This window comes from Aquarana catesbeiana, linkage group LG05 (assembly GCF_042186555.1).
Source record: "Aquarana catesbeiana isolate 2022-GZ linkage group LG05, ASM4218655v1, whole genome shotgun sequence".
Classification (NCBI taxonomy): domain Eukaryota; kingdom Metazoa; phylum Chordata; class Amphibia; order Anura; family Ranidae; genus Aquarana; species Aquarana catesbeiana.
In genome coordinates, this window is record NC_133328.1 from 15,556,769 (window position 1) to 15,569,919 (window position 13,151).

Sequence of the window (13,151 nt, forward strand, 5' to 3'; positions counted from 1 at the left end):
CTTCTTTGTCCTCCCTTCCTGCTTAGTGCTAGTTGCTTTAGTTCTAGGCTAGCTGGACCCTCTCCACTTCTTCCATGTACCCTCAGTTAAGCCGGCCATAGATGTTTCGAATCTCGGGCCAGTTCAGCAGGAACCGGCTGAGATTTGAACCATATATGGACAGATTGAATGTAAGGTAATCAATCAGAAAGTCATTGTGTTTTTACACTTCAAAAGACTGGAAAAACATCATCTGTACTGCAATTATATAACATAAAATTGTGTTAGATTCAACCACTGTGTCTTATTGAACAGTTAAGCTGCCTGTGGATGGTGCCAAGTCAACAAGTTAACATACTGTCCAGACAGATTGGATCTAAAGAGGTATGCCAATGCATAAAGAGGCATTTAAAAACAGAAGGGTATTAGTTTTAGGGCCTGTTGATGGTGTTTGGTCCTATGTCTATGACACCAACGTCTATGGCGTTAACAACAATTTGAGATGCTTGAGATCTTTCAGAATTCATTGGCAGGTGAATTTCACCTGCAGGTGAGGCTTCTTCTGACCTGCTTTTGACCTGCTGCAAGCACGTCTTGCATTCACATTGTATTGGGATAAGAAACCCCTTTGAAACAAACAAGAGCTTTTTTCGACACAGGCCCTTAGATTTTTAAAAATGATGTCAAAATGTAATTTGCCCTCAAAATTTCACCTTTTTACCACCATGAACAAATGTCATAAAGGAATAAGGACCTGTGCAATCTGTTCTCAGAATCCTGCTAACCACTTAAGCTGTTGTTAGGAAAAAAAAAATCACCAACCATTATCACACCACCAACCTTTAACGTTGATCTTGAAGTTGATCTTCTGTCCGGCGGCCTCACAGGTATATTCTCCGGCATCCTTCTTCTCCACCTGCTCCACCACCAGACGGCGGGATTTACCCTCAGACTCAACCTTCACTTTCTTGCTGGAGGTGATCAGTTTTCCGTCCTTGTACCACTTCACCTCCGTCTTCTCCTGGGCCACCTCACAGCTCACCGTGGTCTTCTCTGACAAGATAGCCTGGACCTCTTTCTGCACCTTGTCCAAGTTGGTGAAGGCCGGCTCGGGTTCTAATAGGGAAGGAAAATCTCTTACTTTTCTTATTTTGTATTTGTTGTACATGTGGCTCAGTCAATGCCTTGTAAAAGCCAAATCCAGAGAATTCCTTATGTGTCAATTATACCTGAAAAACATTGACTGATGACACGGATATTGTCTTCGGAAATCCAATTGTAGGATTTTCTTGCAGTAAATTGAGTTTCTGCTTTCATATATTTATATATTCCCAACCATCAGTAAAAAAAAAGCTTTAAAGCAAGCCCTCTCTAAACTCTTTAGCTTTAGGCACTGTAGAGCAATTCATCCTCAATGTTCATAACACAAGTACTTTTACTTTAATTTTCAGGCGCTCAGCCCCAGTAGCAGCTCAGCTCCCTTTGCTGCCCCTCCCAGTAGTGATTAAGCAACTTAGCTCTCCCCCCCCCGAACTGACTCAGCAGCTCAGCTCCCCCTGTTCCCCCCTAAAATTCCTCAGTAAATGAGATTCCCCTGCCCCTCCCCTTCCCACAGTAACTTAGCAGCTGCACTCCCCTGGTCCTCCTTACAGCAGTGAAGCATCACCTCAATGCACCCTGATACCCCACCCACCCCCTTTCCCCACAGGGACTCAGCAGCTCAGCTCACTCTGCTCCCTTTTCCAGCAGTAAAGCATCACCTCAGTGCACCATGCCCTCCCCCCGCCCACCCCCTTTCCCCACAGCGACTCAGCAGCTCCAATCCCCCTGCTCCCCCTTCCAGCAGTGAAGCATCACCTTAGTGCACCCTGTTCTAAACCTCTTCCCCCCGCAGCGACTCAGCAACTTAGCTCACCCCTTTCCACAGTAACGTAGCAGTTCCACTCCCCCTGCTTCTCAGTCCACCATTCCCTCCCCCCTCTTTTCCTACAGTGACTCTTACTCTGCGCCCTCTTCCAGCAGTGAAGCATCACCTCAGTCCACTATGCCCTCCCCCCACCCACCCCTTTCCCCCACAGCGACTCAGCTCACCCTGCTCCCCCTTCCGGCAGTGAAGCATCACCTCAGTGCACCCTGTTCAATCCCCCTTCCCCCACAGTGACTCAGCAGCTCAGCTCTCCCTGCTCCCTCTTCCAGCAGTGAAGCATCAACTCAACTCGCCTCGCTCCCCAGCCGTGACTCAGAAAACTCCGCTCACTCTGCCTCCCCCCCCCCTCCCTGAAGTGACTCTAAAGCTCAGCTCTACCTACACCCCCCTAAAATAACTCCCACCCACACCCCTTCTTGCAGTTACTTAGCAGCTCCACTCCCCTGCTGCCCATTCCAGTAGTGAAGCATCAGCTCAGTTCACTCTGCTCCCCCCTCCCGCCAGTGACTTGATATCTCAGCTCACCCTCCTGCTTTGCCCTCGCCGACAGTGGCTCACCCTGCCCCCCCTCCTCTTCCAGCAGTGAAGCATCACCCCAATGCACCCCGTTTCCCCCCCACCCCCTTTCCCTACAGCGACTCAGCAACTCAGCCCACTCTCCTGCTTTGCCCTCGCCGACACTGGCTCACCCTCCCCCCCCTGCTCCCTCTTCCAGCAGTGAAGCATCACCTCAATGCACCCCGTTTCCCCCCCACCCCCTTTCCCTACAGCGACTCAGCAACTCAGCTCACCCCCCCCCCTCCCTGAAGTGACTCTGAAGCTCAGCTCCACCTGCTCCCCCCTAAAATACCTCAGTATATTAGCTTCCCCTGCCCACCCCTTCCTGCTGTAACCTAGCAGCTCCACTCGCCTGCTCCCCCTTCCAGCAGTGAAGCATCAGCTCAGCTCACTCTACCCCCCCCCCCTCTCCTCCCACCAATGACTTGATATCTCAGCTCACCCTCCCGCTTCCCCTCCCAGGCAGTGGCTTGGCAGCTTAGCCAGTCCTGATCCCCGGTCCCAGCAATGACTTAGCAGCTCAGCTCACTCGGCTCCCATCTCCCAGCAGTGGCTCAGCAGCTCAGATCACCCCGTTCGTCCCAGAACTGACTCCAGCTTTCTAATCTCTAACACAGAGCAGGAGCACGGGAAGAGGGGGAGAGCAGGGTGCTGAGACCTGACTAGAAGGAAGTTACTGCTTCTCTGGTGACTTTTGAGGATGAATTTTTCCACATCGCCTGCTGTTGCAGAGGTTAGTGAGGGCTTGCTTTGATGTGTATTTACTGCTAATTAATAATATGTAACTATTTATACTGCCACTGCCTTCCCACTACCTAACAATAGAGTCAAACGCAGATTTTCCGAAAAAAGGTTTATTCTTTATTACATACACTCACCGGCCACTTTATTAGGTACACCTGTTCAATTGCTTGGTAACACAGATTGCTAATCAGCCAATCACATGGCAGCAACTCAATGCATTTAGGCATCTAGACGTGGTGAAGACGACTTGCTGAAGTTCAAACCGAGCATCAGAATGGGGAAGAAAGGGGATTTAGGTGACTTTGAACGTGGCATGGTTGCTGGTACCAGACGGGCTGCTCTGAGTATTTCAAAAACTGCTGATCTCCTGGGATTTTCACACACAACCATCTCTCGGGTTTACAGAGAATGGTCAAAAAAAAAAAGAAAATATCCAGTGAGCGGCAGTTGTGTGGAGGAAAATGCCTTGCTGAGGTCAGAGGAGAATGGGGCAGACTGGCTCCAGATGATAGAAAGGCAACAGTAACTAAAATAACCACTCGTTACACCCAAGGTATCCAGAATACCATCTCTGAATGCACAACACATCCAACCTTGAGGCAGATGGGCTACAGCAGCAGACGACCACACCGGGTGCCACTCCTGTCAGCTAAGAACAGGAAACTGAGGCTACAATTGGCACAGGATCACCAAAATTGGACAATAGAAGATTGGAAAAACGTTGCCTGGTCTGATGAGTCTGGATTTCAGCTGCGACATTCAGATGGTGGGGTCAGAATTTGGCGCATGGATCCATCCTGCCTTGTATCACCGGTTCAGACTGGTGGTGGGGGGTGTAATGGTGGGGGGGATATTTTCTTGGCACACTTTGGGCCCCTTAGTACCACTTGAGTGTTGTTTAATCACCACGGCCTACCTGAGTATTGTTGCTGACCATGTCCATCCCTTTATGACTACAATGTCCCCATCTTCTGATGGCACCTTCCAGCAGGATAATGCACCATGTCACAAACCTCCAATCATCTCACCACTGGTCCCTGTCCTCCAATGGCTTCCACACTCACCACATCTCATCCAATAGAGCACCCTTGGGATGTGGTGGAACAGGAAATTGGCATCATGGTTGTGCAGCCTACAGATCTGCAGCAACTGGGTGATGTTATCATGTCACTATGGAGCAAAACCTCTGAGGAACATTTCCAACACCTTGTTGTATCTATTCCACCAAGAATGAAGGCAAAAAGGGGTCCAACCCGGTACTAGCAAGGTGGACCTAATAAAGTGGCCAGGGAGTGTGGTATCCACTGGCATAGGGTGGGGCACCATCATTTGGCATGCAACCTCAAAACAATTGAAATAAAGCTTTTTGGGCATCCAATTTTAAAAAATATTTTCCATCATTTTACTCCTTTCGGGGGGGTGCGGAGAAAATCGCTGATATTGGGATCTGTACCCTGGTAAATGGACGCCGTGACGCCCCGCTGTCTATGAAGATGTAAACTAGTAATTGGAGTGTCAAATGAAAGTGGCTGCTAATCCTGGCTGACTTTTACGGACGGCTCACATTACAGGTGGATTACTAATAAGGAATGTCCCTACCACTGCGGATGTGTGATACAGAATACTGCTGATCCAGAGACAGCCATTAACAGTAACAGTACAGCTAGAAAGGTGACTTAGATTAAAAGAAAAAGTGATGCCAGTGTCCTTAAAGTGAACCTGTCACAACCAAAAGTGAGAATACGATGATGAAAGTCCGAAATCACCTTCAGTGAGAATCTCATTTGGGAACAACCTCCTGCAAAAGCCCAGGTTTCCGCCCCCAACCTCTTAAACTTACTGATTTGCACATAAGCACTAAAGTATAATGCATTATAACAATCATGTTACAATTTAATAATGAATAAAGCTTGCAACCAGAGTTTGCATGCTTCATTCATGCAAGAACTGCTTTAACAGCTTGCCGACCTCCCCAGGTATATGTACTGCGAGGGCTCCTACGGTCAGAATCACATACAGGTACGTGATTCTACACTTCCGGATCTGCACCGCCAGCGTCCAGCTCCCGCTGTGACTGGACACAGCGAGAGCCAATCGGCGCCGATCGTTCCCGACAGAGGCAGAACTGCGGTCTGTGACAAGGGAAGGTAGAGATCCTGTATTTCTGCTAAGCAGGAACACGGATCTCTGTCTTCCTATAGTACAAGCACCTCCCACACACAGTTAGAAATCACTCCCTAGGAACACATGTAACCCTTTGATCGCCCCTGATGTTACCCCCTTCCCTGCCAGTGTCATTAGTACAGTGACAGTGTATATATTTTTTTAGCACTGATCACTGTATTAATGTCACTGGTCTCCAAAAAAGTGTCAGTTAGGTGTCCGACGTGTCCGCCGCAATGTCGCAGTGCCGCTAAAAAAAAAACGTTGATCGCCGCCATTACTAGTAAAAAATAAATAAATAAAAATTCCATAAAAGTATCCCTTGGTTTGTAGACACTAACTTTTGCCCAAACCAATCAATATACACCTGTTGGGATATTTCTTTACCAAAAATATGTAGCAGAAAACATACTGGCCTAAACTGATAAAGAAATTAGATTTTTTACATTTTTTTGTTGTGTTTTATAACAGAAATGAAAAATATTGTTTTTTTTTAAACTTTTTTGTTTATAGCGCAAAAAATAAAAACCGCAGAGGTGATCAAATACCACCAAAAGAAAGCTCTATTTGTGGGAAAAAGAGGACGTCAATTTTATTTGGGTACGGCGTCACAGGACCGTGAAATTGTCAGTTAAATTGCCCCAGTTCTGCAACACAAAAAATGGCCTGGTCATGAAGGGGAGGGGGGTAAACCTTCTGGAGCAGAAGTGGTTAAAGTTAATGTGTTAAAAAAAAAAAAGTCGAAAAGCAGGATCTGCAGAGGAGAGGGTTTGTACTCCTCTGTTCTACCACCTATTTCTTAAATCTTTACTCGTTCAAGAGCTACAGCTGAAGTCAACATTAACCCCCGCCTCTTTAAATTCTTTGTTTTCCACATAAGCACTAAATTGAAATACATTACAACAATATTGTTACAATTTATTTATGAATAAAGCTTGCAACCAGAGTTTGCATACTTAATTCATACAGGAGCCCAAAAAGGGGAAGCTCTGCTTCTCTGCCTCCGCTGCCACATTTGGCACCTTTTGCGGGGGGGGGGGGAACGGGTTCCTAGTTTTGACAGGAAACCCGCTCCCACTTCCGTCTCATTAAGCTGTTGCCCCCCCTCCTTCCCTCCGCAGCTGGCCCATTCACAAAGCAGAGTGTGATTTGGGCAAGTTCAGTAGGAAACCGGCTGTGAAGCCACAAGGCTTGCCTGCTGGTTTCCCATATCCAAGAAGGCGGCCCCAGCACCCGAGAGCAAATTCAAGAATCGCCTCGGGTGAGGACACCGCTGGATGCCTGGACAGGTAAGTGCCCTAATAGCAAAAGGCAGCAGCTACAGTATTTACTTAATTTTGACTTCATTTTTTTTAGTGGAGGGGCCGGAACTCCTCTTTAAAATTGTTGAATTTGAAAAGGTCAAAAAGCAGGATCTGCAGGGGAGAGGGCTTATATTCACTTGCCTCACTGCTCACTCCTTCAGTTTTTACTCATTCAAGAGCTACAGATGCCTGAAGAAACTTTATATTTAACATATCAAGGAACGTCAGGTCCCTAGAGCCCATTCCCATTCAGTAGGGTTCCCAAAGTTAGAAGGGAAGAGCAGAGTGGGGTAAGGAAAGTGGAGAAGTTTAAGAGACTAGTTGGGGTAGTGGAAGGAGAAGAGGGAGTATTGTGAAGACCCATAGCTTACATCAGGATCCGTTCCTTCTCATTGCACTGCAGTAGTCGGCTACAGAAGAGGTGAAAGCTGGAAGGCTGGGCACTGGGACCAGATAGGTTTGGAGGAGGAACTTCTTCCTCCTCCTCTTCTGAATGCCAGGGCCTAGTGGAGGGGTAAGCACTTGATTTGTTGCTAGGACATGGGTAGTCCCAGCAACCAAACCCTAAGGTTGAGAACAGAGGGCGGCGGTGGATGCTGTCACCCACTGTGCATTTAGAGATTTCTGAGACTACTACACAGCCTGCGCTGTCGCTGTGCGACATGGCTGTGGTAACAGGGACGCTGACTGGTTATTAGTGCAGGACGCTCTGGGGAGAGGTTTGGACCCAGCAACAACTGGCTGTGGCTGCACCCTAGGCGGCAGTGTGCCCTAGGTGGCTGCCTAGTTCGCTACTCGCTACTTCGCTACGCGGAAGGCAACTCATATGGAAGTATGACGCATTTGTCCAGTGACAACTAGTTTTATCCACCTTCTTGCAACTAACTTTAAAAACAGGAGAAAAAAAATTACCTTTGACGTTGAGCTTGAAGTTGATCTTCTGTCCGGCGGCCTCACAGGTATATTCTCCAGCATCTTTCTTTTCCACCTGTTCCACCACCAAATTCCGAGATTTACCCACAGACTCCACCTTCAGTCTCTTGCTGGAGGTGATCAATTTCCCGTCCTTGTACCACTTCACCTCCATCTTCTCCTGGGAGACCTCACAGCTCAGGGTGGTCTTCTCTGACAGTTTGACGTGGACTTCCTTCTGTACCTTGTCCAGATTTGTGAAGGCTGGTTCTGGTTCTAGAAAACGATATTCATATTCTGTAAATTTGGATTTTTAACATCCCATTCCATGCAGAGAAACCTGATACATAGGACTCTGAATTTTAGTCTTGCTCTTGCATTTTTTAAGAGTAAGGAGAAGGATCCTTTACCTCCTCAAAACATATTTTGGTGTCCTACAAAGATAAAGTTGAAGAGTTCTTCTATTTTAGGTAAAGGTTTCTGGACTGTAACTTTAATTTTTAACTTTTCAAAAAACGTTGTCTTCTTTCATGGTCCTGCTTGACCCTTACTCCTGGCCTATTGGGCTTTTGTAGCTTGTTTGATTCTGTTTTTATTTCTTTTATTTTTTTTTTTTGTTTTTCTGTTACTGTGATGTAATGTGTTTATTACACTTCAACAAAAAAAAATGTTTTTTAAAAAATTGTCTACACACTTCATGTTTCTCCATTTAAAAGCAGAATTCTAGCTAAAACTTCTAACTTGAGTAAGGAAGGATTAGAACTTCTCTTGCTCCAGATTTTGCACTCTCAATCAACCCCAATCTGTCAGGACTCGGGGTCTGAACCTGAGACCTCAGCTGTGTCTGGTGATGTCTCTCCTTGCTGAGCCACCTGAGATGCTGGACAGCTGCCCTGACAATCCCTTGGATAATCTTGCCTTGCCTTGAACCTTGTTGCTCATTAACCTTGAACTCTTTGATCCTCCCATGAACTGTCTTCCTGCATTTCCTGTTTGCCAGATTATTGCGCTCTCTCCAGCAGATATCTCACTCTTGTTGCTCCTGCTGCCATCCGTACTTTCCAACCTTTGGCTTGTTCCTCGACTACGCTTCTGCTTGAGCCCATCCTGGAACCACTTGTTACCGACCTTTGGCTTGTTCCTCGACTATGCTTCTGCTTGATCCCTACCTCCTTTATCTGCTACTGGGCCCCGCTTTGCTCACCTCCTGGTGGGGTGATCCTGAGGACCGCAAGCTGGTACTAGCATGCAGCAAAACACATCTCCACCATCAGGAGCTCTGTGGAATACCAGTTAGTACTTAGGCCCCGCACCTCTGGTGAGCCCGCGTCATCCGCCAGGGTGACCTGCTTAAATACCTATCCTACTGGTCGGTGGCTACCTCTATACTGATATAGCTACTGGTCTCCGAGCCTGACCCCTGACCATGATGACACAATGTTTTTATTGCTATCTGAGTTGGACAGATTTCTCCTCACTTAATTTCCTGGTAGCAGGTGTAAGACAGAGCAGGGAGTGAGTATAAATCTCCCCAGAATACAAATATAAATTTTAAAGCTCAACTGAAAAGATATGCAAAGTCTTACAGTTTGTTTTCTTTAGAAAGCAGTCACAGCCTGAGTAGAAAATCCTGTCCCCTGCCAGTATTTTGCAGAGAAGGAATTATGCTCTTGGTGTGGTTTGTGTGGATGCAGTGGGCTCTCTTCAGAGGTCTAACACTCCTCCCGCTGAGTCAGAGCTAGAGCTCTGCAGTCAGCAAAATTCATGCTTCCAATTGCAGAGCTTTAGCTGCGACTCAGTAAGGGGTGACCTTTACAGATAGACCACTGCTTCCACACAAAGGGCAAAAGTGCTTCTCTAAATCTCTACAGATTGCTCACAAAGAATAGGCTAATCTACAGGCTGTGGCTGCTTTCTAAAGAAAACTAACTGAAAAACTTTGGTACATTTTGTTTTGATGCACTTGGATTGGGTTTAGCTTATTTAAACAAAAGGTTTAGTTGAGATTTTCTCTAATTTGCAACTCAACATCCTCTAAAGCAAAAAACTAAAATGAATCTTACCTTTGATGGTAATCTTAAAGTTGATCTTTTGTCCGGCGGCCTCACAGGTATATTCTCCGGCATCTTTCTTCTCCACCTGTTCCACCACCAGATGCCGAGTTTTACCCTCAGTCTCTATCTTCAGCTTCTTGCTGGAGGTGATCAGCTTCCCTTCCTTGTACCACTTCACCTCCGTCTTCTCCTGGGACACCTCACAGCTCAGGGTGGTCTTCTCTGACAACACAGCCTGGACCTCTTTTTGCACCTTGTCCAGATTGGAGAATGCTGCCTCCCGTTCTGGGAAAAAAATGATATTCATGTTTTCTAAACATTGCTTTTGGATTCTGAGCACATCCACAACAGTTGTATCGCCTTCTTTTATTCTTCATGATTTTGTGAAAAGCCTTTTTGAGGGACGCAACCTACAACTATACTACAGAATCTTCCTCATATGAAATTGTAAACAACAATTCATGGCATTTGAATTAAATTAAACTTTAGATCACTAATATGTTCCTTCAAATATCAATAAAATATTTTCTAATTTGTCCACAATTATAACTTAAACCCATTGCTACTGCTCTCGGCTGAGGGTGAAAATCAGACTTCAGTCAGACTGGATGCTCTGCATGCCGACGGATGGGAGGAGGGGGTACTTATAGAAGGTAGTCTTATAGGAGGGAGCTAGGTCAAGGTGGACATCAACATTGTGAACAAACAGCAAACCAGATACAAAACATAGGTCTGGAGTATGTCAAACACTACCGAAAATTAATCTTTAGACAACTTGGGGAAGATTTACTTAAACTGGGGCATTCAGAATCTGGTGCAGGTGTGCATAGTAGCCAATCTGCTTCTAAATTTAGCTTGTTCAATTAAGCTTTGATAATAAAACCTGGAAGCTGATTGGTTACTATGCACAGCTGCACCAGATTTTGCACTCTCCAGTTTTAGTAAAAGCAACTCAGACCCCTGACGGTCCCACTGATTTGTCCCAGGTTCTCTTTCCTTTCAGGGGCACAGCCAGCCAGGCACACAACCACTTGGGCATTTATACCAATCAATGACCATACCAGGAGTGTCTTGTTATGCTTTAATGCTTGATGAACTTGGTTGGGGTCCAGGGGGGCTTTGGAATATTCCAAATTGAGTGCACAGATTAATTAGAGGACACTCTCTATTCTGTCTACTACTTTCTTTAGGGAAACCTCCCTCCTGGCAGAGGCAGAAGACACAAGCAATCCTGGGGCTCCCAGCATGGCAAATCACACTTCAGCAACACTGGCACAGTCTCACAAGGGGTTAAAACAGGCTACTAGGATCGTACTTCCAGGCCTCTCTCCAGATACTTGAATACCTCCTATCCAATATCGGCCAGACACTTCTCCTGTGAATCTCCAGGCCAAATCTCCCCTTGATTTGGCTCCAACTGCTCTCAGAAAAGAGGTCCCACTGCTTCCACTGAGCTGGGACCTTGGTAATTACAGAAAATAGGCTCTCACTGAGTTGGAACCTTAATGAACACCTGACAGTAGGCCCCCCAGCTCCCACTGAGCTGGGACCTTGAAGAACTCCTGCCAACTGCAGCTATTCTGCCCGGAAAGGCAGCCGTCCTTCAGGCAGGCATCTTCTCCTCCTGGACAATAACCCTGCTTCTCCAGGCCTTAAACTATTTATGCTCTTCTCAGCCACCTACTTGCCACTGCCCCTCAGGGATTGGTTGAGGCTGCATAAATATTCAGGCTCAGGGTTTGCCTCTTTCAGCCCACTACATTCTAGAAGACAGGGAGAAATAGTTGAGCATGCAGCCAGTGAAACCCAGAACAACCAAAGATAATCACACACCGCTCCAATGTTTACAGAGGAGCTATAAAAAGACTACATTTACCTGAGCCTCTGTAGTAACGTATTCTAGGAGGGTGCTATATAAATCTCCCCCATTATTTCTCAGTTTTGGATAGAGTAGAAAACAATTAGAACGGCCAGTTTTTTTGTTTTTGTGCTCTCTTGGGAAGACTTTTCTCATTTCCTATTCTGGAGACTCTTTCCAAAGTAGGGGAATTCCATTTTTGTACAACTGTTACGAAAACACAAGTCCTTGTTGTAAGCCTGCCAATCCTGTTCTCTAGACCAGTGTTTCTCAACTCCAGTCAACTATAAAACTTGGATTTTCAGTCACTTTTATTTTGTATCTCCCCAACAGGGACACAAACAGCAATAGAAACGTAGTGTAATAGGTCAAAGAGAGCACCAAATTAAAAAGCCCCTTGGAGTCCAATGTCGTTTCCAGTTCAACTGGTTGCAACAAGCAGGGCAAAGGAGAACCAATGCGTTTTAGGCGCCACACATTCTCCCTGGGTGGAATGTTAAATAGACAAACAAGTATTCCTAAGCAAACTGATCTGCAGGCAGAGGATGTTATAGTCAACAGCAGCAGTCCTGGTGTTCACAGTAGAAATAGCAAGGTCCCGTTGTAAACTAAATAACCAATAAATGACTATACTGGTATATAGGAACAACACTGCACTGATATATTCCTACAAACCACTCAAATCATGAAGTTAAGGGTTTATTCACCTTTGACGTTGATCTTGAAGTTGATCTTCTGTCCAATAGCCTCACAGGTATATTCTCCGGCATCTTTCTTCTCCACTTGTTCCACCACTAGACGCCGAGATCTACCTTCAGACTCCACCTTCACTGTCTTACTGGAGGTGACCAATTTCCCTTCCTTGTACCACTTCACCTCTGTCTTCGCCTGGGCCACCTCACAGCTCAGAGTGGCCTTCTCTGACAGCACAGCCTGGACCTCTTTCTGGACCTTGTCCAGGTTAGAAAATGGTGGTTCTGGCTCTGAAAAGGCAATTCAAGCAACATATAATATATATATATATATATATATATATATATATATATATATATATAATTTCTAATTCAGTTTTCAGTTGCAAATAATCTAGACTAAATATTAAGACTTTTATCTTCCGATGAAGCTCCAAACTGTTATGTGCCATAGACATGCCAACATTTGACAGAGAAATGTAAGACTTGGCATTACTTTAGGGAAGCATAAAAAGCAGCTTCCAATCTCCATTCCATAGTAATTTCAATTTAAGTAGTTAAGAATATTTTGAGGCTTTTTGTATCATTTTCTTATTTGCATTTTCTTATTAGGACCTGAAGTTATGTTCCCACACCCACCAAATCCGAACTTTCAAGTTCAGTGAAGCTGATTGGTGGCTAAGAAGTGTCTTAAAGCAACAGTAACAATAAGAAAAGCAGTTTTTGCTGCAATATTTATCTTCATTCCAGAGCTGTCCAATGATGTAGTTACTTTCAGCCACTGGACATCACCAGTTTTCTAGGTTCAATAACAGCCAGCATTGTTCAACCCACTTCTTCTAAACCCTGGCTGTTATGGACCTCCGCAGATTGACATCATCACACCGATCTGGGCTCAGAGTGCTACTCTTTTGCGTCTATATGAATGCTGTATCATGGAACCACCCACTGCCACTGCGT

At 45.7% G+C, this 13,151-nt stretch overlaps 1 protein-coding gene across 12 annotated transcripts in view; it reads right to left on the minus strand.

Moving 5' to 3' along the window:
- Window positions 1-13,151, minus strand: part of OBSCN (obscurin, cytoskeletal calmodulin and titin-interacting RhoGEF) — a 407,958-nt gene that overhangs the window by 300,111 nt on the left and 94,696 nt on the right. For all 12 annotated transcript variants that reach the window (XM_073629454.1, XM_073629462.1, XM_073629460.1 and 9 more), the window contains exons 10-13: window positions 12,207-12,482; window positions 9,651-9,926; window positions 7,588-7,863; window positions 820-1,095 (exon numbers count right to left, since the gene is read on the minus strand). In XM_073629454.1, the coding sequence (XP_073485555.1) occupies window positions 820-1,095; window positions 7,588-7,863; window positions 9,651-9,926; window positions 12,207-12,482 (1,104 nt within the window). The remainder of the gene's footprint in view (window positions 1-819; window positions 1,096-7,587; window positions 7,864-9,650; window positions 9,927-12,206; window positions 12,483-13,151) is intronic.